Source organism: Frieseomelitta varia, unplaced genomic scaffold (genome assembly GCF_011392965.1).
Source record: "Frieseomelitta varia isolate USP_RPSP 00005682 unplaced genomic scaffold, Fvar_1.2 scaffold_215, whole genome shotgun sequence".
Lineage (NCBI taxonomy): Eukaryota > Metazoa > Arthropoda > Insecta > Hymenoptera > Apidae > Frieseomelitta > Frieseomelitta varia.
This window is the reverse complement of record NW_025109917.1, coordinates 1,487,695-1,512,046: the sequence shown is the minus strand read 5'-3', so window position 1 is coordinate 1,512,046 and position 24,352 is coordinate 1,487,695. Positions and strand designations below refer to the sequence as shown.

Sequence of the window (24,352 nt, the reverse complement as noted above, 5' to 3'; positions counted from 1 at the left end):
CAATTGTAAACGGCTGTAAAGCAGAATGGAACAAAAATTGAATGTTAGAGATTCCATGCGAAGGAGGTGCCATTTTTTTCTTTCTAATTTCTCGCGATACTTGGAACAAATACATATGGCGCGACTAACGTGACTATCTTGTCAATTGTAAACGGCTGTAAAGCAGAATGGAACAAAAATTGAATGTTAGAGATTCCATGCGAAGGAGGTGCCATTGTTTTCATTCTATTTTTTCGCGATACTTGGAACAAGCACATATGTGTCGTTGAACGACACGACTAACGTGACTATCTTGTCAATTGTAAACGGCTGCAAAGCAGAATGGAAGAAAAATTGAATATTAGAGATTCCATGCGAAGGAGGTGCCATTTTTTCCTTTCTATTTTCTCGCGATGCTTGGAACAAGTACATATGTGTCGTTGAACGACACGACTAACGCAACGTGAGTATCTCGCTCTTGCTTTCTCTCTCTCTCTCTCTTTCCCTTTATCCGTGTATCGACCGCGTCGCACCGCCCTGCAAATATTATGATTCGTGGCGCAGATGGCCCCCATTGGGAAGGAAGCGAAATTTCCTTGATACTCGACGGTGTTCGTCTCTTCGGAGAGAAAGAGAGAGAGAGAGAGATTGAAATGTATTGTCCTGGCCTATTACATTAGATTACGTCACATCCAAGGATTCACGTTTGCAAGGAAAACGCGAGGCAAAGGTGACTGACTGAGAGATGAAATTGAATGGGAAGTCTCGTGGGAAAACGCGATGAACTTGAAATATAAAGTCTCAGACTTATATTTAGAGGTAAATTCAAAGAGAATTCGGAATTTATATTCGAGAAACAGAGGGCGAGGACAAATTGAGTCGAGGCCTGACAATATTGGCTCGCTGTCAACGCTAATACTGAATCAGTAATAGTCCTTCTAAAGCAGGTCCAACTCGCGGCCCTCAGACCGTATTCACGCTGTATAATCAAAATTGGAGTACTTGAATAAGAATTTTATTATTTGAATAATTTTAATCGTGAATAATCATACCTTGTTTTTAAATTTAGTGTTGGAGTGATTAATTACAAATAATAAGAGCCAATGAAATATTTTTTATTTTAAACGATTGGCATATTTGCTACTCCACTCTCAGTTGATATCAATATGTTGCCAGCGAACATGCAAATGCATCGAGATAAACAGATACACAACCCAAGGAAAAATTTATCCAATTGTCTTTATCAGACTTTTGTAAACTACCTGTTTAAAAAAATATATTCAAGCATATTTTAGGGAGTACTTATATTTGCGAACAGATTTTTTCCCATACGAAGCACGCGAAAAATAAAATAAGAAGAAAAATTTTAGTGGAGCATCTTGAAGATACTCTTCGTATTGCCACTACCTGTATCAAACCAGATATTGATGAACTGGTATCTAAAAAATATTTATATTTTCATTAATATAAATATATTTTTCTAATCGAATGTCCTCGAAAAATAACATAGGTTGAACTGATAAAAAAATATGTAAACTATGTCGTTGACAAATTTTTTTGTTGTCTGAGGCTCAGAAGATCTAAAAGATCTCAAGTGACCTACTTATTCATCAGAACAAATTCCAGTAATTGATCATCTGTGTTCTTTCCCCCCCTCCCTTCGATTCGCCATAAACAAAAATATATAAGAAGACGTCGTGTGCTGAGAAGAGAAGACTATCTTTTCCATCAAGCATCCTTGACCACAGTTGCAACGTAGAATAAACCTCTTAAAATTACAAATGTCGTTCCTTTTCGAGACAGAACAATCTGAAGATCGGCTGGAAAGGAGCGAGAGCGTAAGGAGCTGGTGGAAGAAGGGTTAAAGGCGGGGAATAGAATCGTGGCCTTTCGTGGAAGTTGGCTGGGCCTCGATAAACGAACTCCGGGGCACCGGATACGCGTGACGCTGCACGCACGACGAGCCAGCTTCCGGTCCTCCGACGGAGAAACGCACGCGAGACGCATCCGAATGAGCGTGTCTCTAGCCGCGCGCTTCGCGTAGAAACGCATCGCGGTTCACAGACGACCGGCCGTGGAATGTTACGCGTGTTTGCACACGCCCACAACAGCGAAACAATAAGAATAAAAGACAGGGTGTCCATGAAGTCTCTTCACAATTTCAAAAATTTATTACAAAGACAGATAAGTGGGAAATTATTACAAAATGAGACGTTTATATATTTAAGTTTCTTTGAGGTTGTAGCGGCTGGCAGATGTCGGAGAAAAGACAAAAAGTTAGGGGAATTTACGACTCACGTGTTGCCTACGCTATTGAATTGCGAAGGCCAAGTTTAGTTTTTACAGTGCGTAAAGATCAGACACGTCAGCACTTATGGTTTTAGAAATTCGGCCACAATAGCATTTCTGCGAAGCGTCGTAAACTCCTAGGACTCCTAAGGGCCACTCAGATCTGCATCTGGAAAACACTTGGAGAAAGTAAGTGAGGCCCAGAGGAAACCCTGCTACATCGCGATAATTCAGGGAAATCGGTCACGGCGAAATCGCAGCCCCACTCTCAGAGAAAACGCGTCACGAAGGCAAGGTGTAGGCGGCGCAATTTCGTGACAGCCTAATTGGCTAAAACTCAAAAACGATTCGAGCAATTAGGGATGTTCGAGACGGGGATCGAGTTTTCCTAATAGCGAAGAAAGCAGCGAGCAGACAGAAGAATTCGGACAGTCAGAAGAGACTGATCGATATACCCGCGACGTGAACATAAAACGATCGTCTACATGTTCACCGCGTCTTCGTGTAACCTAGTCAAATAAATTTAGTTAACTACGAACAAGAGTCTACCACAATCTATCAACAACATCCCCAAAGGGTAAAATGGTGCCCATATAGAGGTGTATTAACACTAGAACTGCCGATGATTGAAATAAAATTTCCATCAGAGACAACAAAGTCAAAGAACTTTATAATAATACAGTGTATATAAGCTTTCATTTATATATTTTGCGAAAAATTATCTAAATGTTTAAAAATACAGTGTTTTCACGTCTGTAAAATATCTATAACAGAAATGATAAATTTGTCATTTTCACCACTTTGGTAGTACTAGTGTTAAATGAGGCAAAAAGAAACTTAAATATATACGTCTCATTTCGTAATAATTTCCACTTATCTGCCTCTTCATTTGTCTTTGTAACGAATTTCTGAAATTGTAAAGAGACTTTATGGACACCCTGTACACTGATGTCTAGACTTTCGTCCATTTCTTTTTTTCTCGTCGTTGAACAATTTAACGATGCTTGCTTTTGTCCTTAGACGTTAGTTTCATTAACACCAGGTTTACGTTTCCTGTATACCTCAATTATATCTCAAGTCGACGACTGAATGAAACCACGCGACTTCGAAATTAGAGATTTGAAAAAACACATGTATTCCAAAAATCGACCAAAATCGCCAGGAGAGGATTGTAAAAATTGTTCCAATTTCGCTCGTAAAATCAGAAACTCGTCAAATTGACGTAAACCCAGTGTTGATAAAAGTGAAATAAAGTCAGAAGTAGACAGTCACATTTCCATGAAATGTTATTTACTTGTGCATTTGTATTGCTTTAATAATACAAGTATGTATTGTTACTTGTTGAACATTTATTCGTTTTGAGATTTGGAGATATGTTTCACTCGTTGAAACGAACACTTAATTCTGAATCGTTTCGCATCACGCGAGATGCCTCCTGCAAACTTTTGCAATTTTAAATCTTAGTCTGAAATGAATATTTGGAAATACGTCCATGAAAGGTGACGATAAATGTACCATTTTTATCTATTTTTGTTTTATTTTTTTTACCTTGTATTAATAATAATATAAAAAATACAAAATTTTATCCAATTAATAAATATATTTATTGAATATTCATTAATATTTTTATTATATTAACATGATTAGGAAAACAAATAATTGAATATCCTTATACAAATTTAAATGAATTATTTACTATTTTATATTATAGTTATTGTATTTTTTTATTTTTAATTAGTAATTTAACTGATTTAATTATAAAAAATTGAACTTGATAAAGTGTATGATTTGAATTCATATTATAGAAATAAAATTTTCTATTAATTTTATATATTAATATATTATATATATATTATTATACCAACACTTTTACGAACCGCTGTATTTATGTATATATATATATGTATGTGTGTACATTCATGTTACGCGAATTTTGTTTTTTCTTTTTGTCGTAGCTTCTCGAAGGGCTGACAGACACGAACAAAGGGAGACGTCGAAACCTTCGCATCGAGAGTCCCTTGCCCAAACGCCCTCTCCCCTCCCCCCTCGGTGAGTTTTCCCGGGGAATTAAATCGATAACTCCCGTTCTCTCCCGTGTGAAACGTTCGCGAGGGATCCGTGTTTTCTCTCCTCCCTCTGCCCTTCGTTCGCCACGCTACGCTGGCCGATAATTTTGAAACGCTCTGTACGAGATCGAAAACGGAATTGGAAAATTAACGTTGCGCGACAGAGGCAATATTTACTTCACCTTTGCTAGAACTGGGTTAGAATTCGTGGGCGACGATCGAACTTTGGAAGATCCTCTTTTGGCACGAGACAACGAAAAAAGGTCAGAGAAGACCGGAGAAAATCGAGTTTGGAAATTGGTGACCTACTTGCGTCACACAGAGAGTGGAAAACTTTTTTTGCCGAATAATAATTTCACGGAGTCGGAGATCGAGCGATCGGTTGTTGGTCGCTGGAAGATGAAGCCAACGACAGGGTGTAGTTGCCAAAATATTCGCTTTCGTGGTTAAAAGAAGCGGCGGTAATTCGTCGGGGTAGCGAGCCAATAACTCGTTAGCCTTGGAAAATTTGATTAGCAGAGTGGAGCTTGTTGCCAATTCGCCAACGAAACATAGTTTCCAGCAGCCAAGAGAGAAAACAAGTTTCTACAATTCGAGAGACGAGAAAAAGAAAAAAAAAAAAAAAATAAAAAGAAAAGAAGAAGAAATATGTAAGAAATGATGGAAGACCAGGGTGAAAGGGTTAATAGCGGAAAGGTCGACACTGCAGCACGGTAAACACGTGATTGCGTGAGTGCGTGCGTGCATAAATGAATAAGTAAACGAGATCAAAGGCTGATATCTGCTAAATGACCGTGCTTTATCGGCTTTTACCGGGTGTGGAACGTTGTTGCACGATCGCGATATCAAGGAGCGGTCTGTTTTTCCAACGAAAAGGAAAATGATCATTTTTAGGCGAGCAATTACGCAACACGCGATCGCGAGTATAATTCTTATCGTCCAACCGGTTTCCCGAATCGTATTTGTCCGAGTTAATTGGTCGCTTAAAATTAATGGCACGCCTTTGTCTAAAATTAGACAAAGTCTGAGCGCAATCGTTGGGAAGTTTGTTGAAATGAATGTTTGAACTTGGAATTCGCAGATGTGGTAAAATCGATCGGTACGACCGGGAGAGTGGCAAAGGAAAAAAGGGAAGAAAGAAATCGATGGGCCATAGGAGGACAAAGGAGAGAGGCAAAGATTTTCAGGTCGCCCTAGAAACGCGTGCACACATGCGTGGTGGACGCGAAGCGTGTCAAAATGCTTCCCGACCAGGGGTAGAAAAAGGGGCTGTAACGCTTTTGCCATGATCAGCGCCGAGAGACGCCAGAGAAAAGCAAGAACGGACCCGCAAGAAACCGTAAACAATGATTTCAGATGTGAAACCATCCTTTGCCGATCGAACACCACCCTCGTCATCTCCTAGTGCGAGCTTTGCCTCTATGGGCCGAAGAGTCCCCTCGTTTCTCGTCTACTTCGGGGGAAGAAACGTCGGATTCCACGCACGACACGTCCTGATTAATACCAGGACTACCGGCGACTACGGTATAACATTTGTACCAAAGAGATTGAAGTGCAGAGTACAAGGAAACGTTAATAATACAATGAAGAACACAAGCTTCTATTATATAACGTGTTTCAACATCAAAAATCATATCGGGTGTCTACAGATGTACTGTTGTATAAAGTGTACAAGAAAATTAAATTAAATGAAATAAATTATACGACTAAATTTTTGAAAACATATTATATATAATTAAATTAAATTGAGAAAGTAAACTGTATAAAATATATTTTGATATGTATGTAAATTAATATAAAGAATATAATGTAGAATATAGTATGCAATATAATAATATGCAATATAAAATATTCTATATTATTATATAGAATAAAATATATAATTTATATTTATAAAATATTATATATTATTATATAGAATAAAATACATATAAAATATATAATTTATATTTATAAAATATTATATATTATTATATAGAATAAAATATATAATTTATATATAATACTAATAAATAAAATAAAATATATATAAAATGTATAATTTATATTCATAAAATATTCTATATTATATAGAATAAAATATATAATTTATATTCGTAAAATATTTTATATTATTATATAGAATAAAATATATATAAAATGTATAATTTATATTTATAAAATATTCTATATTATTATATAGAATAAAATATATATAAAATATATAATTTATATTTATAAAATATTCCATATTATTATATAGAATAAAATATATATAAAACATATAATTTATATATAATACTAATAAATAAAATAAAATATACTATAAAATGTATAATTTATATTTATAAAATATATATAATTTATATATTTATATAAAATACAAACATGCGCGCTCACACAATGCAATGGAAATACTACGCTATTTCAAATGGCAAGTCCTACGACGAGATTTTCCCCGAGAATTAATAAAACGAGTTCCCTCGAAGGTTCCCATCGAGGCGAAGTCTTCCTTGAATCGACTCAGTCGAGCGTGGAAATCGGTAAATATCTATATACCTGGCAGAGCTTCGAAATTATCGCGGTGGAAAATCTGGGAAGACGCACACAACACGTTATCGACGTCCCTTTGGGGTAGATGTACGTTCGAGATATGCCTCGCTCGATTCCACGGTGTACCCGGCTCGGGAAAACTTCCCGATGTAGAGAGAAGACTCTCGTGTATCGATTATCCGTGACTCTTCGAACGACAACGCTCTCGGCGATGCTCGATAAACTGATTTTCGTTCGCGTTTCCAATCCCTGAGAGGCCTGTTCGTCTCCACTTATTCGTTCGTCCTTTTTAAAAAAGACGGATCGCAGAAAGAACCTCGAGGGGGGGGGGGGGGAGAAATGAAATCGAACCTCGGCCCCTCGGCTCCGATCGATCCTCCCAATTTTTCCCTACGTTATTTCCGTCTTCCGTTTCTCGCGCAGGAATGGAACAACGAGGACGGAATGAAGAACGGGAATGACTCTGATAAAAATAGAAATAAACGTCGTGACGATCTCGGATCGGAATATCTCGGTGGAATATCATTTCCAAGAGACGGCGAGCGAGGTTTCGTTTCGCCGTGAGGCAGCGAACTGCTTACGTCAGGTGGAGTTAATTGAGCAATTGTCACGAGGCAGACTACGACGATCGGAAAATCGTTTCACCGCGTTCGGAGCGAATTTTCCTCTCCTCGGAGAATCTCGGAGACTAGAACCATATATGATAGTAATTGAACTGTGGCAATGTTGAAATCTATAAAATAGTTGAGAAGAAAAAACGAACAAATATCTGGCTGTTTTACAATGTTTAACAATGACGCGTAATTTCTGTACAACGATACATCAAGAACCATGTTTTTCTTTTCCTTTTTGTTATTCTTTTTTTTTTTCTTTTTGCGAATCTGTTTATTTTGTACATGCAAGATGTTTACATTTCTTTCGGTGCTCCAACGTGGTGCTTGGAATTTAACATTCTTTCGATTTACGATTAAAAGAAAAAAAAATTACTTTGGAAATTTCGAAACCTCTCAACACGAAAAACTGATACGCCATATTTCCCTTAAAATCACACAACTTTTGTGTTCAACAATTTTTCATTAGACATAAGCATAATTTAAAAGTTATTTTAGCTGTGCAAGAATCACCCTGTATATCTTGGGGATTTTAATATGAAATCTGCCTTGCAACCTGCAGCTAAAAAATTATTAAAGAAGCCGTCCCGCGAAAGAAAGACGACTTTTCAGTCGCCTGTCCTGTGCAATGCCAAAGTTAATTACTTTTGTGAAAAAAAAAAAAAAAAGAAAGAAAAAGATCTGGTAAACGTCCGAAAGTTTGCGAAACAAACGAAACTTTGGACGTGAGCGTGAAGTCGTTGCGATTATTCTAGGCCGTTGGGAAATTGGCCGCAATGGCCGATGACAATTGGCCGACTAAAAACAAGCGTGGGCGATTCGAATCCGCGAGTTCAGAGAGTCAGGCGGAATTACACGGCGGGGAAAACGTCGATGCCACCAACGAACCAACGTTATTAGCGCGATGCTAATCAGCGAAAGAAACAATGCGCGAGAACGCAGCCGCGCGAGAGAGAGTATCGCCCGTGATAAATTGCGACGATTGAAAGATTATAGTTTAATTGCGCCGCGGACGCAGCTCTGTACCAACGAAATAGGTTTATTGACACTTTGTCTACGTTGTACGCTGGCCCGACCTAAAATTCAAGACTCTGACCTAGTCTGTACGAGGTAGATGCGCAAAATGTGTACGTTGCGCGTGTGCAAAAATGCACAGGGTGTGCTTTCAGTAAGAAAAATGGTACTTGATTATCTTCGCTGTTTCCCAAGGCGTTCATTCACAAAAGTCGTTCAGTATGAAGGGGGTTTTAATACTAATTTCTGGCAATTATACTAATATACTAATATACTAATATTAGTATAACACGTACCAATATACTAATATTAGTATGATAGTACCAATATATATTTAGTATATATAGATTAGTATGATACATACCAATATACTAACATTAGTATAATACATACTAATATACTAATATTAGTATAATACATACTAATATACTAATATTAGTATAATATATACTAATATATACTAATATAGTATAATATATACAAATATATACTAATATAGTATAATATATACAAATATATACTAATATAGTATAATATATACTAATATACTAATATAGTATAATATATACTAATATATACTAATATAGTATAATATATACTAATATATTAGTATAAATTATACTAATATACTAATATACTTATAGTAATTTCTTTGACTAATTTAATTAATTTAATTAATTTCTTTGTAAGTTGAAGAGTTTTCAGAAATTTCATCTTCATGTTTTACTTTTTATGTATTAGTCGACAAAGCTCCACATTTTTTATTGAAAAAGAGTATCGACCTATGTGCATCGAAATATTATTAATTTAGGAGACGTTTTGATTTTAATATTGTAAAATCTATGAACGAAAGGCGAGGACAGTGTAAACGCAAGAATAATCTGTCTCTGGATTTCTATGTCCTTTAAACGATAGAGTTTATACTGTACTCAACTTTTGTAAATAAAATGTTTTCATATCTCCAAAACCAGCGGAAATGATCAAGTGCTAATTCTTACTGAAAATGAAATATCTAAAGTAATATATAAAACTCGAATGTTCGAAGTTTCAAGACCTTAACACTACAACTACCAAATTGGTCGAAATGACAATTTGCAATTTTTGTTGGACATTTTACAGGTGTGAAACAGTGTTACAGTTTTAGAAATCTAAATGATTTTTCGTAGAATGTACAAATAAAAACTCGTATACTTTGTTATATCGTAAAGTTTTCTATTCTTTTTTTTTTTGTCTTACTGATCAGAAATTTTACGGTTTAATCGCCGGTAGGGCGTTTCTAGTCAAGGGTTGAGTTTTTAGGACTACTATCGTACAAAACTCAAGTCTTTAAAAATTAGGTTTCAGTGCTCTTAATGTTCTTAAGATCAAAATAGACAATGACATTGGCATACGTAACATTTCATTGTTTACAATCATCGTTGTGTACAATCCAGAGGTCTTCGAGTTTAAGAGTTCGAGCGTTAAGGACTAGACAAGACTTTTATTAGCCCCGGATTCGGTTTTACAACATTAATGTAAAGCACAGTGGTACCCGGTACAGCAGAACAGATTCCATAATTAGTTTTGTCCACGAAGGTGCGAGTATTTATCAAAAATCACGTCACAGTCACAGATTTACTATCTCGTGAAAACGTACCTTAAAGCGGCTTCGATTGGAGCCGGCTGTTATCACGAGAGTTCGACGACCCTTCGTTTCACTTATTATTCGCGTTGCAGACGTCGTTGGAAAGTAAAATCAGACAATTGTGAGATAACGTCGCGACGAGAGGCACGTTTCTTTGGCACAGTTTCCTCGAGAGTAGACTGCCTCCATTGGGAAACGGTTCACCGGAAGAGGAATAATAAACGACGATGGCCACAAAGCAACATAAAGCCTCCTGCCGTTCTTTGACCGCTCTTTCAAGTTCTCTCTCTCTCTCTCCCCCCCTTTTTTTTCTTTGTGTTTGTCTGTATAAAATCGACGGGAATTTTCCGCGTATTGGAGAGACAATCGGAGAGAAAAACCGCGAGAACAAGCCTCGTTTTCATCGTATCGCGTCGCGTCGTCCATACAAATGGCTATTGCGGTTTCACTTGGACAAATGGATTTTTGCACCTTTTACAACAGAACCGGAGCGGACGATCCAGTGTAAAAAAGTGGCTCGGACCACTTCGACAAGGACATTTCGTGCCTGCTCGATCCACCTGATGCAAATCACTCCGACACTCGCCGTTTGCTACCAGGTAATTGGGATGCCTTGGGTTCTCTGAAGGGAAGATTTTTCTTAACAACCCTAATTCGGTCGACATTGATTCGGCGTTTTTAAAAGGAAAGTGTGTAAAATCTCGAAAGTCAATCAATTGGAACTTGAGCTATCGCGTCGGCTGTATCAGAATCAATTTTTTTCTAATGAACTATCTGTTCTAGATTAGAATAGATGACGTGTTTGAATGACTCTTTGAATGACGTATCGATCGATAGATTTAAGGAAAGGAATAAAAGAACTGATTGGATATAAAAGGGAGAGATCAAACAACCGATCGAGCCTCTCTTTCTTTCGATTTTTTCTTTTCGGTGTTCCATAAAAATACGGGATAAAAAAAAAAGTATGAAAATGGTATCCTGCTGGGACAGTTGCTGGACAATTCTGCTGAAAGCATATGCGGGGCTTGAAATCAATCAGTCTATCGAGATATCGTATCAGTTCTCTCAAAACGAGTTTATAGTTTGCCCGTCACACCTTGTTTAGGTGATATCTCAAAAATTAAAAAAAAAAATTAAAAAAAAAAACAGATTTCTTTGCAAACGTTGCTTTAAGAACAATAGAAAAAGAATCAATACCTGGAAAGTTTTCAGATCAGGATACACGTGTAAACTCTTTCGAATGCGCGTCGAACGTTTCTCAAACGTTACACGATAGAACGTAATAACTAGTTGAAGCTAATTTGAAAAGCATCGCACACTAAGCCAGACTTACCACGCGCTCTCGCCCGACGTTTCCGTGAGATTACGGATGATTGCTTAATCATAATGTGGCAATCGGATCGGAGGAAATACTAACGCCCCGATTGTTAGAAAGGATGACGAAAGGTGACGTTCGCTCTTTAACGCGCGAAATTTCAAAAGTACTTGAATCTTTCCTCGAGATTTCCACTTTCGAATTCATAAAGATGACAGACGATTCGCGTGTGACACGATTTTTATCTTCACTTTTTACAGAGATACAATTCAAGATCACGCGGGAAAAGACCGCGTGCGATAAGCCAGTTTTATTTACAGATTTTCTTACGGCAGAAAGGAAGATACCTGTGTCTCGGAAACGAGAGGATCGTATCTAAATCCATCGACAGTCTTATCGCTGATACTACGTGTATCCACTGCGTGGCTCTCTTGTTATTTCAAACGTGCTGTTGAAACAAAGAGCGCGATTAGCGGAATGTCCTTGAAAAAAAATTCGCGATGAGTGTGCGGAAGTCGCGACGCGAAGTTCGGAATGCGTCAACGCAAGTTTTTAATCGCGAGAACGTGAAAGAAGGTGGTACGTTTATGAAATCAAAGGTTGATCGGCTCTCGTGACGCGTTCCCTTCCTCAGGTTTCAGGCAAAGTTTCGTTTGTACGAACAGGCGATAGACAATTTCAATCGGTGTTTTAAACACCCTGCTCGATTTTTTCCGACTCGTTTCGGTCCACGACGCAGACACGCCGCGATTTTCCGCTCAATTCAAAGCAGCGGCGGCGTTTCCGGTTGGTCGTGGATACCGCGTTCAATTGATCCTTCGGCGTTTCAATTGTTGCCCCGAGCGAAATTAATTCGGTGCAAACAAGCGTCACGTGCAACCGAATATATATTTCATTTCCTCGATAAAATATAATTTTTCACGTGGCTCGAAGTCCGATATTCGTATTCGTAAGAATTCATGATCGAAAGATTCGCGAGGTCTTGTGGCTCTCGAAATTGTTTTTTCCTCGTTTCTTCTTCCAAGGATTATCTATTCTATCGGCGTTTCATCTCCGATATTCCTCGATACGTATTTCTTTCCTCTATAAAAACAACAACAACGAGGAGAAGAGAAAGAGAGGAGAAAATCTGCAATTCCTTTGTCATGCAGATTTTACGTAGCCAGAATAGGATACGTGGTTTAAATGAAAGTCTTTTGATCAAAGGTTTCGCAGTCGCGTTTATAGCACGTTCGAATCTCAACGACACTTCCTCCCGTGCATTTCACACGCGTTTTTCATCCTCCTCGTGGTCGTTGCGCCTCTCCAGAGCAATACGTGTCAAGAGTGCATTCTATTAAGCCATATATGTCGGCGACTTTTCCAACGGAAAGTTCGAAGTGGAAAATCCCTAGAGATTTCGTCCACAACTTTATCCACGTAGAATAGAATAGAACGTGAAAGCCGAGTATTTAGTATTGGATCATGTAATTGCATGTACTTGGAAAGAAAATTAGCAGCAAGAAAAAAAAGAATAAACAAAAAGGGAAGGAATCAGTCTGGCTGACAAAGATGTTACATCCGCCTGCGATAAACATGGACAGTGTGTGTTGTAGAGGAATTAACATCAAAGCAGGGAATGCGCGCGGGTGTGCGTCCGTCGACGTTGCGTATCCCAGACGAAACAGACAAAACAAAATTAAACGATCGTAATTCAAGGATACTCCAGAGTAGCGAACCTCACGTTTCAAAGAATCATCTACAGCTGACTACCAAAGGCGAGACTCGGACGAGTAATTAACAATAAATCGATCGATATTCGAATAATTACGCTCGAGCATTAAAATTCGATCACGCTGTGGTTCAACGACTCGGACGGCGGTCATCGATGACCAAGGAAAATTTGCAAAAGTCGATGGTCTGAATTTCGTCGATTGCGGCTACTACTTTCTACTAATTTTGAGATACAGATACTCTTCAAGATGCATGTACCGATGCACGTGCAACGAAATAAACGGACAGAGAAAGAAAAGCGTAAAATTAGTAACTAGTAGACGTTTTTATCGGACTCTGTTTGCTACTCCTCCGCGATCAATGCATGAATGGAAGTCGAGACACGCGTAACAAAATAGCGGCACATATACATGTATACAAGTTCATGCAGCGACACGACCACGACACGGCAGCAGCAGCATCATACTTCGAGCGGCTATTAGGCGGCGTGTAGCCGATAGACCTCAAGACGCTCGTTGATCGAATCATTGACGCTGAGATGCCTGACGCGCGAGTAGAGAACAGCGGCGAACCGTGTGCTACACGTAACCGTGACACGGTGCCGATTGTTAAGCAGCGATGCTCGACATGAGTGAAACTCGTGGAAGAATCGCACGGACCAAGAGGACACGAGTGGTTTGACAGATCCGCGGGGTCGATGCCGCGCATTAATCGCGAGAGAACACCTACGAGAACTCACCGACGCCGTATTTGGTTGTTTTCGTCGTCGTCCACATCTCGAGCGGCTCGACGACGGCGCTACATGCCTTGCCAAACTGCCACCAGCCACAGTAGTATCACGAAAAATTCGAAAACACAAACATTGGGTGTGTTTGCCGCACAAGTGCCACCCTCGCGATTCTCTCTCTCCCTGCTGCTGAGCAACGTTGCCGATGGCCGCTGCGAGTCGTAGCTGACTGCCGGCAACGCTGCTACTGCTGCGCCGGTCATGTGCTCCTCAGGAACGTACCTAGCCAGAGAACGGATCCCATTAGCTTCTCACGCACTCTAATTTTATCTTTCTGTGTATTTTATCTCTATAACATTGACGCTTGTACGTTACGCTAGAATCTGGTTTATCTGAATTGATCGGGTGACAAGGCAATTTGATTAACCGAGCAGTTTCGATAACAAAGGTATACTACATGTAGTTATCCAGCTCGTTATTATTGAAATTATCTGCTAGGATTTTAACTGTTCAATTCATTTTGAATAAAAATAACAGTAACATATTCGCTTGGTTATTAAATATCGTTACAAATGTATTAAATTTTATTAAGTAAAACTTAGTCGGGACGGATGTTTTTATGAAACCGAGAAAGGAAATTTCGACAGTAACGTCATAAAAACTTATCTATATACTCTTGAGATTACTGAAACGTATCGTAAATCTTATATCCTGTTGAATGTTTCTGTGATGGACTGTGATTTATTTATTTATAATAAATACAATAATTAAACAATGAAAGTAAATTTACTATAAAAGATGTGATATTTTCATTTCATTCTCTTACATTTTTATTTACAGTTTCTTTCTTATGTAATTAAACGATGATGAAATCTAGCGTGCAGCGTGACACGTTTCAAACACACTTGGAAGTGAACGTAGTCTAGATCGAAGCTACGATGAGTCAAAATATTGTTTCATAAATTATTTATACATATATTTAAAAGTTGACGGGTTTTCCGAAATATGCAGCTAAATTGGCTTCCTTGAAGGCTTCTGCGAATGTCTGTAAGAACAATGATAAAATCAGCATTTGTCATTCAACGTTCAATGGAATATCGTCCAACTATTTACCGGATGTGCATGACATGTTCTTGCAACATCTTCTGCACTTGCTCCATATTCCATTGCAAGAACTGCTTCGTTAATCAGTTCACCGGCACATGAACATATCATATGTACGCCCAATATTTTGTCTGTATTTTTATCCGCCAAGATTTTAATGAAACCTTCCGTCTCAGCATTTGTTTTTGCTCTCGAATTTGCTAAATATGGGAATTTCCCAATTTTGTATTCGATGCCCTCCTTCTTTAAATCTTCTTCCGATTTGCCTACCCAACCAACTTCTGGATGTAAGTATATCACGCTAGGTACACAATTATAATCGATGTGAACGGCACCTGAAACCACAATCTTTGTAAATTTCTCATGATACAAGTAGAAAGATTGATATGTATTTCCTAATTACCTCCAGCAATGCCTTCAACTGTAATAACACCTTCATCCTCAGCTTTATGAGCTAACATTGGCCCATGAATGCAATCTCCAATAGCATAAATCCTAGGTGTAATTTTATATAAAATCATGGTGATGGAAAAATTTGTAAAAAAATGATATACACTTACGAAGGTACTACTGTTTGGAATCTGTTGTTTACAGGGATCCTGCCCTTTTCGTCTCTTTCGATTCCTAAATCTTCTAATCCTAAATTCGTTGTATAAGGCCTTCTGCCAACACAGACTAAAAGTGTATCGCATGTCAGTTCCTCCTTTTTGCTAGGATCTTTCACGTTTTCAACGGAAACAATGATGTCATTGCCTTGTTTTCTTGCTGCAGTAACTTTTGTCCCCAATTTAAAATTCCATGAATCTTTAACTAACATTTTTTGTATCGCTTGACTAACTTCGCCATCAATACCTACTCCACCAATAGTTGGTAAAAATTCAACGGCTGTTACTTCAGCGCCCAATCTACAGTGATTGAAAAATAAAGCAGTTAAAGATCTCGTTTAAGATTTGTATGATTAATTTCACTATAAAATTTCATTATAAAAACCTCTGCCAAACTGAGCCTAATTCCAACCCAATAACACCAGCACCAATTACTATGAACTTCTTGGGTACTTGACTTAATGATAAACATCCAGTGGATGAAATAATTTGTTTCTCATCAAATTCTAGACCTGGGAATGGCGTGACTTCACTTCCAGTGGCAATTATGATGTTTTTAGTATTAATTGTACTAATCACTGAACCATCAGGGCCAAGTGCATTTACTTGATTTGGACTAGTAATTTTGCCATGACCCTTAACCCATTCCACTTTATTCTTTTTATATAAACCAACAATACCACCTGTTAAAGCTTTCACTGTATTTCGTTTTTGTTCCATTACTCTTTCAAGATCAAGCTTTACATTGTCGACTGAAACAGAGAAGTAAAATTAGTAACAATAAAATTGACTAGTTTAGAGGAAAGATAAAAAATTAAAAGTATACCCAAAATGCCAAATTTCTTCAATTCACCAGCATGTGCTAAATGATAATAATGTGAACTATTCAGCAGAGATTTAGATGGAATGCAACCAACATTTAAGCAAGTTCCTCCTAATGTCTCTCCCTTTTCTATACAAACAGTTTTCATTCCTAATTGTGCTCCTTTAATCGATGCTACATATCCACCAGGACCACCACCTATTACTACAAGATCCGCTTCTATTGTGCTGGCATATCTGCGTTGTTGCGCAGCTGTCAAGCCAGGTACAATACGTTTGACACATGTTGGCTAACAAAAAAAAGGAGAAAGTTATTTCCTATATTTGTATATGTTCCATTTATATGTATCGTTGGACCCACGATCCTTCATCTCTGAGAAAGTCAGAAGTAGGTGACATAACCAATGAAGAGGAGAGAATGTACTTTCTACGTTGAATAATCAACTGAAGAAACCAATTCTGCTTCCTCAAACATTTAATGAATGTCTCTATTTAAAAGATATTGGCGACAGCAAAGACGAATAGCAGACTAGTGAAATACTATATGCAACAAAAAGCATTTGTCCTTCAAAATGTTACGAAATAGACTAACATGTATGATCTGAGGTGATTGTGATGCATCCACGAAGTCATTTGTTCGTAAGTATCTTTCTTTCTTAACTTACTCTGACAGAAGTGGTCACCAAACTCCAAAGGCTAGCTTGCATCATTTTATTTGTGATGTACTTTACTATCCAATATAAAGGGGGTTCAAAAAAAGAACAAACTCTCGGCAGTGAAAAACGAGCACTACCGGTTAGTTCAATATCATCCAACTCGCCTGAGCTCTGATAATTCGATACTCGATATATCGTTCGCTATATACTTTACAGCCTGCACTGCTTGATGGCGCTAGTGATCCATTATGCAACGTGAAATGACATTAACCCTTTCGTTAACCATCCGATATACTTGGACATAGATGAAATATAAAATAGATGGTGATATCTTAAGGAACTTCGTGTTACATATTCTGAAATACCGATTGCACCGAGAAGCAGAGATTTTATTGTGCCATCTACGATTCAGAGTGACGAACGTAGGAATTACTAAAAGAGCAGGTTGATAAAGTTAAACGTGAAAGGACTCTCTTTCGTTACGCTCCACATTCGTATTTTGAAATTTAAATTCATTCGCAAGGAACTCGCTAAAGGTACATTTTTTTGTTGCATCTTTTTATTATCTCACGAATAAGGAGAAAAGTATAATTTCGAGGATGACGTTCACGTAGTCAAGGCGCATTAAAATAAAAAAAACTAATAATTAAACTTTGTGCTTCGAAGTTCAATTTTACAGTACAATTACATTTACATTTGCAAGCTCATTTCTACGATTTATTTCGATGAAATATTTTCAAATTTATATTCCATAAATTAATCTATCCAATAAATCTATATATGTAATGTTTATGTTTCATTAAATAGAGTTACGACGCACGTTAGGCTATTTTGTAATGACTAACTATTTTTCACGCGAGATTATATAAGTCATCCTATGTTATTGGGATAAAGGAGATACGTACACAAAAGTTTTCAGTGAATCATTATCTTTTTACTGACAGAAACAACAAATTTTTATGCATCGTCACATTCGAGACGTTAAGAATTTCTGCCATCTCGCGGTCGGATAAAAGAATGCCTTCTCGAGGTGCAACGTTCAAATCAATTTTACGTACAAGCCTAATTTCCCGCTCCTTTGTTGAGAATAATTCACCGCTAATGTTTAATATTCAGAATATTCAAATTTGCAAGCTAAGTCCCATTAAAATGCAACAATTTCTAATCGCCGTTAAACAACAGGGTAACGATCGAAGAGGCGAAAAAGAGAGGGTGAAACGAGCGAGACGAGCGACGCCAATGGCTGGAGGGACAAAGATAAAAAGAACGTTAGGGGTCGAGGGAAAAGGGCAACAGATGTCCTTCCGTATGACGCATGACTCGTTTGGCCCTTGGCGAGATAGTACAGTTTGCGTCTCTCTACCCTGCGGAAGTATCGTACGTCACGGAAACGAAGCTAACCCCATCGTCAGAAGGAACGTTCCGTTAAAAGCCGGTCAGTACATACCATTTTCGTGTCAACGAACGATATACGATTTTTTGTCATTTAACACGGGACGATCTCAACGAGATGTCTTTCACAGAATTTGTCTCTTTGCGTACGTATCAGTCGTACATGCGAACGCGTACTGATCGAACGTAATCTCATTATCAGTATCGTATCCGTGATTGGTTGAATTTAAATTGTCTAATTTTACCTATACAGTGTTGTAGGTGAATCAGTTACGTTTTGATGGGAACAATCATTTCTAGAGACGTTTGATTATAATAATAAAAACACAACAAGTATGTTTCGAAATAAAAATGAATAACAGTGACGTATCATTTTTAAGGTTTCCTAGGATGTTTGGTCTGAAAATCTCGAGGGAAATATGAACGATTTGATCAATTTGCGTTGAAGCAAGAGAGAGAGAGAGAGAGAGAGAGAGAGAGAGAGAGAGAGAGAGAGAGAGAGAAATGTGCGAAATGGTAAAGGGCCAGCGCAGGACGTTTCGTGACCAGGACCCTCCACGAATATGCAATGACAGTAACGAAAATTTAAAAAGCGAGCTCGAGTTTTGTGAATCGGCTCCGACCTTGCCGACGATCCTTCATAGAGCGTCCAGCATCGAAAAGTGCATCGGCGAATCCAAGTACCATGAGAAGGACAAACAAAACAAGAAAAGAGAAAAGGTATGCTCGATCAAACAGGATAGTGCTTATTCGGATTCCGTTGAAGACTCGGCCGATAATGTCAGGATATCGAATGAACAGATAGACTCTCCAAATCAGACAAACTCGGAGGACTTCATCAAGGAACTTTCTGACAAAGTGCCTTCTAACAGCCATCATCACGACGATGAGGTATGTTTGTACTACTTGCTTCTATTCAAAGTGGTATTCTACTCTTGTAGAATTTTCGTCTGCCACCCTTCTATACATGTGCCATTTATAAACAGGGGATAATTTTAATGCTACAACAATCTTCCTAATCGTTGATTACAAATCTCACTAGCTGTTGTTTGATTTGATGACCTTAGAAATTGAAAATGCCGAATGAAAGAGTACATTACTTGTAAAACGGCCTGAAATGAAACAGTGAAAATACCTGTACGTATATATCGCGAACCGTTGGACCATACGTGTCACCGTGGCATTTGATAACACTGTATATATTTAAACTTTTTAATGCATCGTGACGAATCGTGTTTGATTGTTGCATAAGCATAAGCAGAGTGAGCGATATTGAGTCAAGCAGTATTTTCAATGTTCGTATGTACACCATCTGTTTTCCTTCTATATTCACGAAAACGACTTGTACGCTATGAATTGTGTATTTTTGGGTACATAGCTGATGGAACGGCTGCTGCAAGCTGTGTAATGTACACATTTACCGCGAACTTGCCGAACGAGCCGCAGTTGTTAAAGACACAATTAAGCAAACTTGAGGTCACGGTGGATGGTACAGTGGTACGTGACCGCAAGTTTAACACTTCATTTGTGTGTGTCGCGTTTGTTTTTAGCTTACGTAATATCGTAACATTTCGTCTAACATTTTTGACATTCACAATTGTTAATTTTGCATTTACAGTATTCTTTTATATTAAACTGTTGGACTAGAACTAAAATATTATAACATCTCGTATAATCTATCTATTATCTAATGATCTTGCTAATTGCGGGTTTCGACGAATCTCTGCTTCATTTCTGGTGCTATTTGTTTGCATGTTTCAATTGAAGGACTGAGAAAGGTCGAGAAACACGTGAACAGTATCATCCGAAACTAATCGGCGAGATTTCTCGCAATGCACGAACGTATCATCAATCAAAGAAGGAGAGAGTTATTTCACGTTCGAGTGTAAGTATATGGTTCTTACGACAATTTACTGTCACGCGCCTCTCTGAACAGAGATTGAAGCCGTCTCTTGAGATCGTGAATCGTCCTTGAGATGAAAACGTTTCACGGAGAAATAAATTGAACGTTCGTTTGCACGTTGCGCGTTTCTTCTGTACTATTCGGTCATTCATCGACTCTGAAAGGACTGAGAAAATCACTAGGACATCAGGAACGTTATATCGCGTGAATCGGTGAATTTTCATCGATGACGGTGCGTTCGTTGAAGCTGGACAGCCTCTTGGTAATTTCTTCAGAAACATTCTCAGAAACAGGATCCGGGATTTAACGAGAAATCCGGGTCGATTATGCGACCACGGGGCCCTAAGATGAATTAGGTTCGGGCCTGGAAGATGCAGGCCCCAGGTCCGTTGCAGGTTCTTTTCCATCGAATGCCTTTCTTTGTGCGGAATTCGATTTAGGTTGTATCCACACTGAACTCTTTTGCCCAGCCAAACACCATTGGGAAAATCTATTTTTACTTAACGAAAAATGACGAATCGAAGATCATTAGGAAATTTAGGAAACGTTTGAAGAAATTTTTCGCCCGTTTGTAATCTATTGCTAATAACCCTAGATACTTCTCTGTGAATTTCGCAATCAAATTAATTCATCTTCGTGGAATTTAGCTTGACGAACCTACTCTACTATTTGCGAAATGCGATAAAAGGGATGCTGCGTTCGGAGCGGGAGCGCGTGATGCCAGTATGACGGAAGTACAAGAGGGAAATTTGCTCGAAATACACTTGCAACAAATATAGTTGAATGCCAGGAGGGCAGTGACCGGCTATGTTAAAATATTGACGAGGAACCTGCTATTTCGAGGCACCGTGTAATTACGGTGACTTGAGAGCACAGCCGCGAACGACGACTCGATAAATATTTAATCGGCTCCTGGTGAATTACCACCGACATTAACGAATTCCATGGATACCATCCGTTAACAAACAGAACAGAACAGAACAGAACAGAACAGAACAGAGTAAACCAACTGACGTCCACTTTCAGGAATGCTATAAAACGCCACATCGACAAAGATACCGTTAAATGGAATGCTTGAAAGTCTTTTCAAAAACTTCTTCGAGAATTATGCTTGCAATTTTACTTTCACGATCCTGTTCACGCTCGATTGTAACGAGGCACGCGGTTGGGAGCCAAGTGCTTGAAAAATAGTCGGAATTGAAAGAGCGTGAACGAGTACGAGCGTAATGGAAGATAATTGGAAGGTCGAGATTGCTAGAAATCGAGGCGTTCGTTCAAAAAGCTTCAAGAGGTCCAGGAGCAGTGAGCTCGGTGTGAAAGCAGCTTATTAAGGTCGGGCCTAGCGTGGTGTTGCGGTGCAGCTTGCCTGGCAGCTTCAGTTCGATGTTTACGCTCGTGCTTCGAACATTTTTCTCTCGGTGGCTGTACACCGTTCGCGGCGTGATTTCCTTCGATATTTTATCTTTTCCTCCCGTGGCCAGGATTCGACGTGTCTGTCTGCGCACAACCATAATCCTTCTCGTCTCGTCGAGTGAGTGATTTTCATACGAGCATTCCCTGTCGGACGAAATTGGATTCTCACGACGCGACGCGATTTGCAGGACATTGTCGGAGTAAGTTTAGTAAGGGTTAACAACCTCTCACTATGTCTCCAGTATGGTTACTTATGGTGTATATCCTCGGAAGATAACATCGTCTAGTTTATTTTCGTATCCTTTGTCGAAACGTTTCCTCTTCTATTTTCTTGGTATTTCCAAGTCACGAGTATCTGTAGAATCTTTTGTTAACGATCGGGGCGTGACATGTAACCAATATGCCGAAACATGAAAGGGATGAAGATAAAAGGGATATAGAAAATGCACGTGTGACAAACGCCGGAGAAGAAATTTGCATGAAATATCTTCTTAAAATCGTAGTTTTTTTGCTGTGGTGCTAGAAGTACTTGCATACTTATTACTGAAAAATTACTGGAAACGTAGACAGTATATTTCAAATAAAATTGTATAATCTAATCGAGGCTGCACGAGGATCCATGATTTTGTGAACCTTGGAAATGTGAAATTAGATGTAATACAAGGAATTCTTAAGAATCAAAGGTGATAATCTAATGATAATCTGACTGTATAATCTAATTGAATGATAATCTAATGATAATCCAACTGTATAATCTAGTTGAAGCTGCGAATTTTGAGGTAGCATTGGTCTATGATTTTGTGATCAATCTTGCTGTTGAAAAATATAAATAGGGTGCAGCTAGATGCATTATAAGGAATACTTACGACTCAAAGATGATAATCAAAGAAGATTTTACAAGTTAAAAGTTATTTGTAATACATATAGACGGTAGTGCAGTTGATGGAGAAGCTTAGGACAAAGCGACGAATCGCCTTTGAAATTTTGTCGTACGGTATGGCTCGCACGTCGAAATATAAGTGAAGACGTATGCATGTAACGCGCGAGAATCGTCGTCTTTGATTACCAGCTCGCAGTGACACGCTATTGCATAACATAAAATATTGCAGCACGTACATGTCGCTTATAGTTATTCAAACTTGATCGATCTGTTGCCACAATATACTACCAAATCACTCTCTCGTTCGCATGGTAGGAGCCATAGCTTGTCGCGTTGAACGATGAAAATGAAACGAAACGAAATTCTTCGATATTTCACAACGAAAATGCGTGCCACGTGGACATGAATATAATCGATAAAAATTGCGAAAGCGTTCGGTGGCTAGCGTAAACCTGCAACTGCGCCGTTACTGTTCCTCGTTGATGAATGAACTTTCTCCCTTGTCGTGTGTATCGCCACCTTTTCCTCTCTATATATTTTAATTAGACGCGTTTTCACTTTTCGCAATCGAACTTATCGCGTCATTCCGAAAACCTGTGAAAATCATCCAAGAATTTCCTGTTTGCCTTTCGGTTCGGAGAGTTTCGAATCCTTTCATCGAATTTAACATCGCGATGTCGAGAGTATTCTTACAATTTCCTTGCGATTTCCTTCCACTTTATGATCCGGAGACGTTCACCCCGATCAGAGCGATTGCGTACATATGTTTCGCGTGGCTGGTTGAAAGTTCCGCTCGATGAATAATTAATAGGAAGTGGCTGCTTAGTATTTTTTTAACACCTGCTACGATCTATTTTTTCACACGTCGACGTGTTTCTTCTGCTGGATCGCTCGGTTAACAGAAACTTTCGGCAATCGAATTAAGGGATTTTGTTCTTTTTAACTTTTTGTTCTTTTCGATCTTCGAAAGATCGAAAGTTTTTGGAAATGTTCCGAAGGGAGCTCGAAGATCCGATGGCCAGGGATCGTGCAGCAGAAATAAGAAATACACGGTCGAGTCAAGCGGGCAATTGGAAAAAAAAAAAAAAATTCGTCAGTAATATTTAACAGCGTCGGATCTAGCGCGGTGCAACGAGCTAAAGATAAATACCCGGTAGAGTTCGAAAGCGCAGGAACTACCAGTTTCGCAGCATTAATTAACCGGCAAACTGGTTATGCCGCGCTCAAGACTAGATTCCATAGGTGAGGTTATCGCTGATACAAGGTACACCGGTATGATACAAAGCGATCGATGCACGACACAAACGATCATACTTTCGTATTGCCAAGGGAAACGCGTTTCAGCCCACTCTTGCACTCAGGAGCTAAACGTACGTTCCACGAATCCACGTTTGTTAAGGCTGTTTGCTTGTTTTTGACAAGCACCGAGTTTTCATGCCCCCCCGAAGTTTGACCCACCACCAACTTTCGAAAAGTTCGTCGTTTACTTGATCTCTCGAACAGCGTATGTGGCCTGCGACACGTGAGATGTGTTGAAATTTTGAAACAATTCTCGCGTTAACGAGAAAACGAGGTTGAAAGCAGGATCGCGAGGATATATATACATATTTTCGTTCGTGGGTACAAAAGTCGGAGAAGTTCAACTAAAAGTAAATCAAGATAAAAAATCAAGTCAAGCGAAGTTGAATAACAATTAACATTGGAACT

General features: G+C 38.6%; 3 protein-coding genes across 6 annotated transcripts in view; 1 reads left to right on the top strand and 2 right to left on the bottom strand.

The window, feature by feature from the left end:
- Window positions 1–14,164, bottom strand: part of LOC122527326 (dedicator of cytokinesis protein 3) — a 48,956-nt gene extending 34,792 nt beyond the window's left edge. For 2 of the 4 annotated variants that reach the window (XM_043651402.1, XM_043651403.1), the window contains exon 1: window positions 13,883–14,162. In XM_043651402.1, the coding sequence (XP_043507337.1) occupies window positions 13,883–13,919 (37 nt within the window). In that variant the 5' untranslated portion in view covers window positions 13,920–14,162. Of the gene's footprint in view, window positions 1–13,882 lie in introns of all 4 variants that reach the window. The other 2 variants (XM_043651399.1, XM_043651401.1) reach the window with 2 other exon arrangements.
- A 201-nt stretch (window positions 14,165–14,365) lies between these two features.
- LOC122527334 (dihydrolipoyl dehydrogenase, mitochondrial) lies at window positions 14,366–17,250 on the bottom strand. Its single transcript, XM_043651416.1, has 7 exons — window positions 17,067–17,250; window positions 16,406–16,691; window positions 15,965–16,331; window positions 15,535–15,879; window positions 15,378–15,469; window positions 14,984–15,309; window positions 14,366–14,915 (listed from the first exon to the last, which is right to left on the bottom strand). Exons 1-7 carry the CDS (start codon window positions 17,109–17,111, stop codon window positions 14,850–14,852), a joined length of 1,527 nt encoding a protein of 508 aa, XP_043507351.1. The 5' UTR covers window positions 17,112–17,250; the 3' UTR covers window positions 14,366–14,849.
- Window positions 17,251–18,243: 993 nt separating this feature from the next.
- LOC122527339 overlaps window positions 18,244–24,352 on the top strand; it is a 40,051-nt gene continuing 33,942 nt past the window's right edge. Inside the window, exons 1-2 of the mRNA XM_043651423.1 lie at window positions 18,244–18,494; window positions 18,831–19,340. Coding sequence (XP_043507358.1) covers window positions 18,954–19,340 — 387 coding nt within the window. The 5' untranslated portion in view covers window positions 18,244–18,494; window positions 18,831–18,953. The remainder of the gene's footprint in view (window positions 18,495–18,830; window positions 19,341–24,352) is intronic.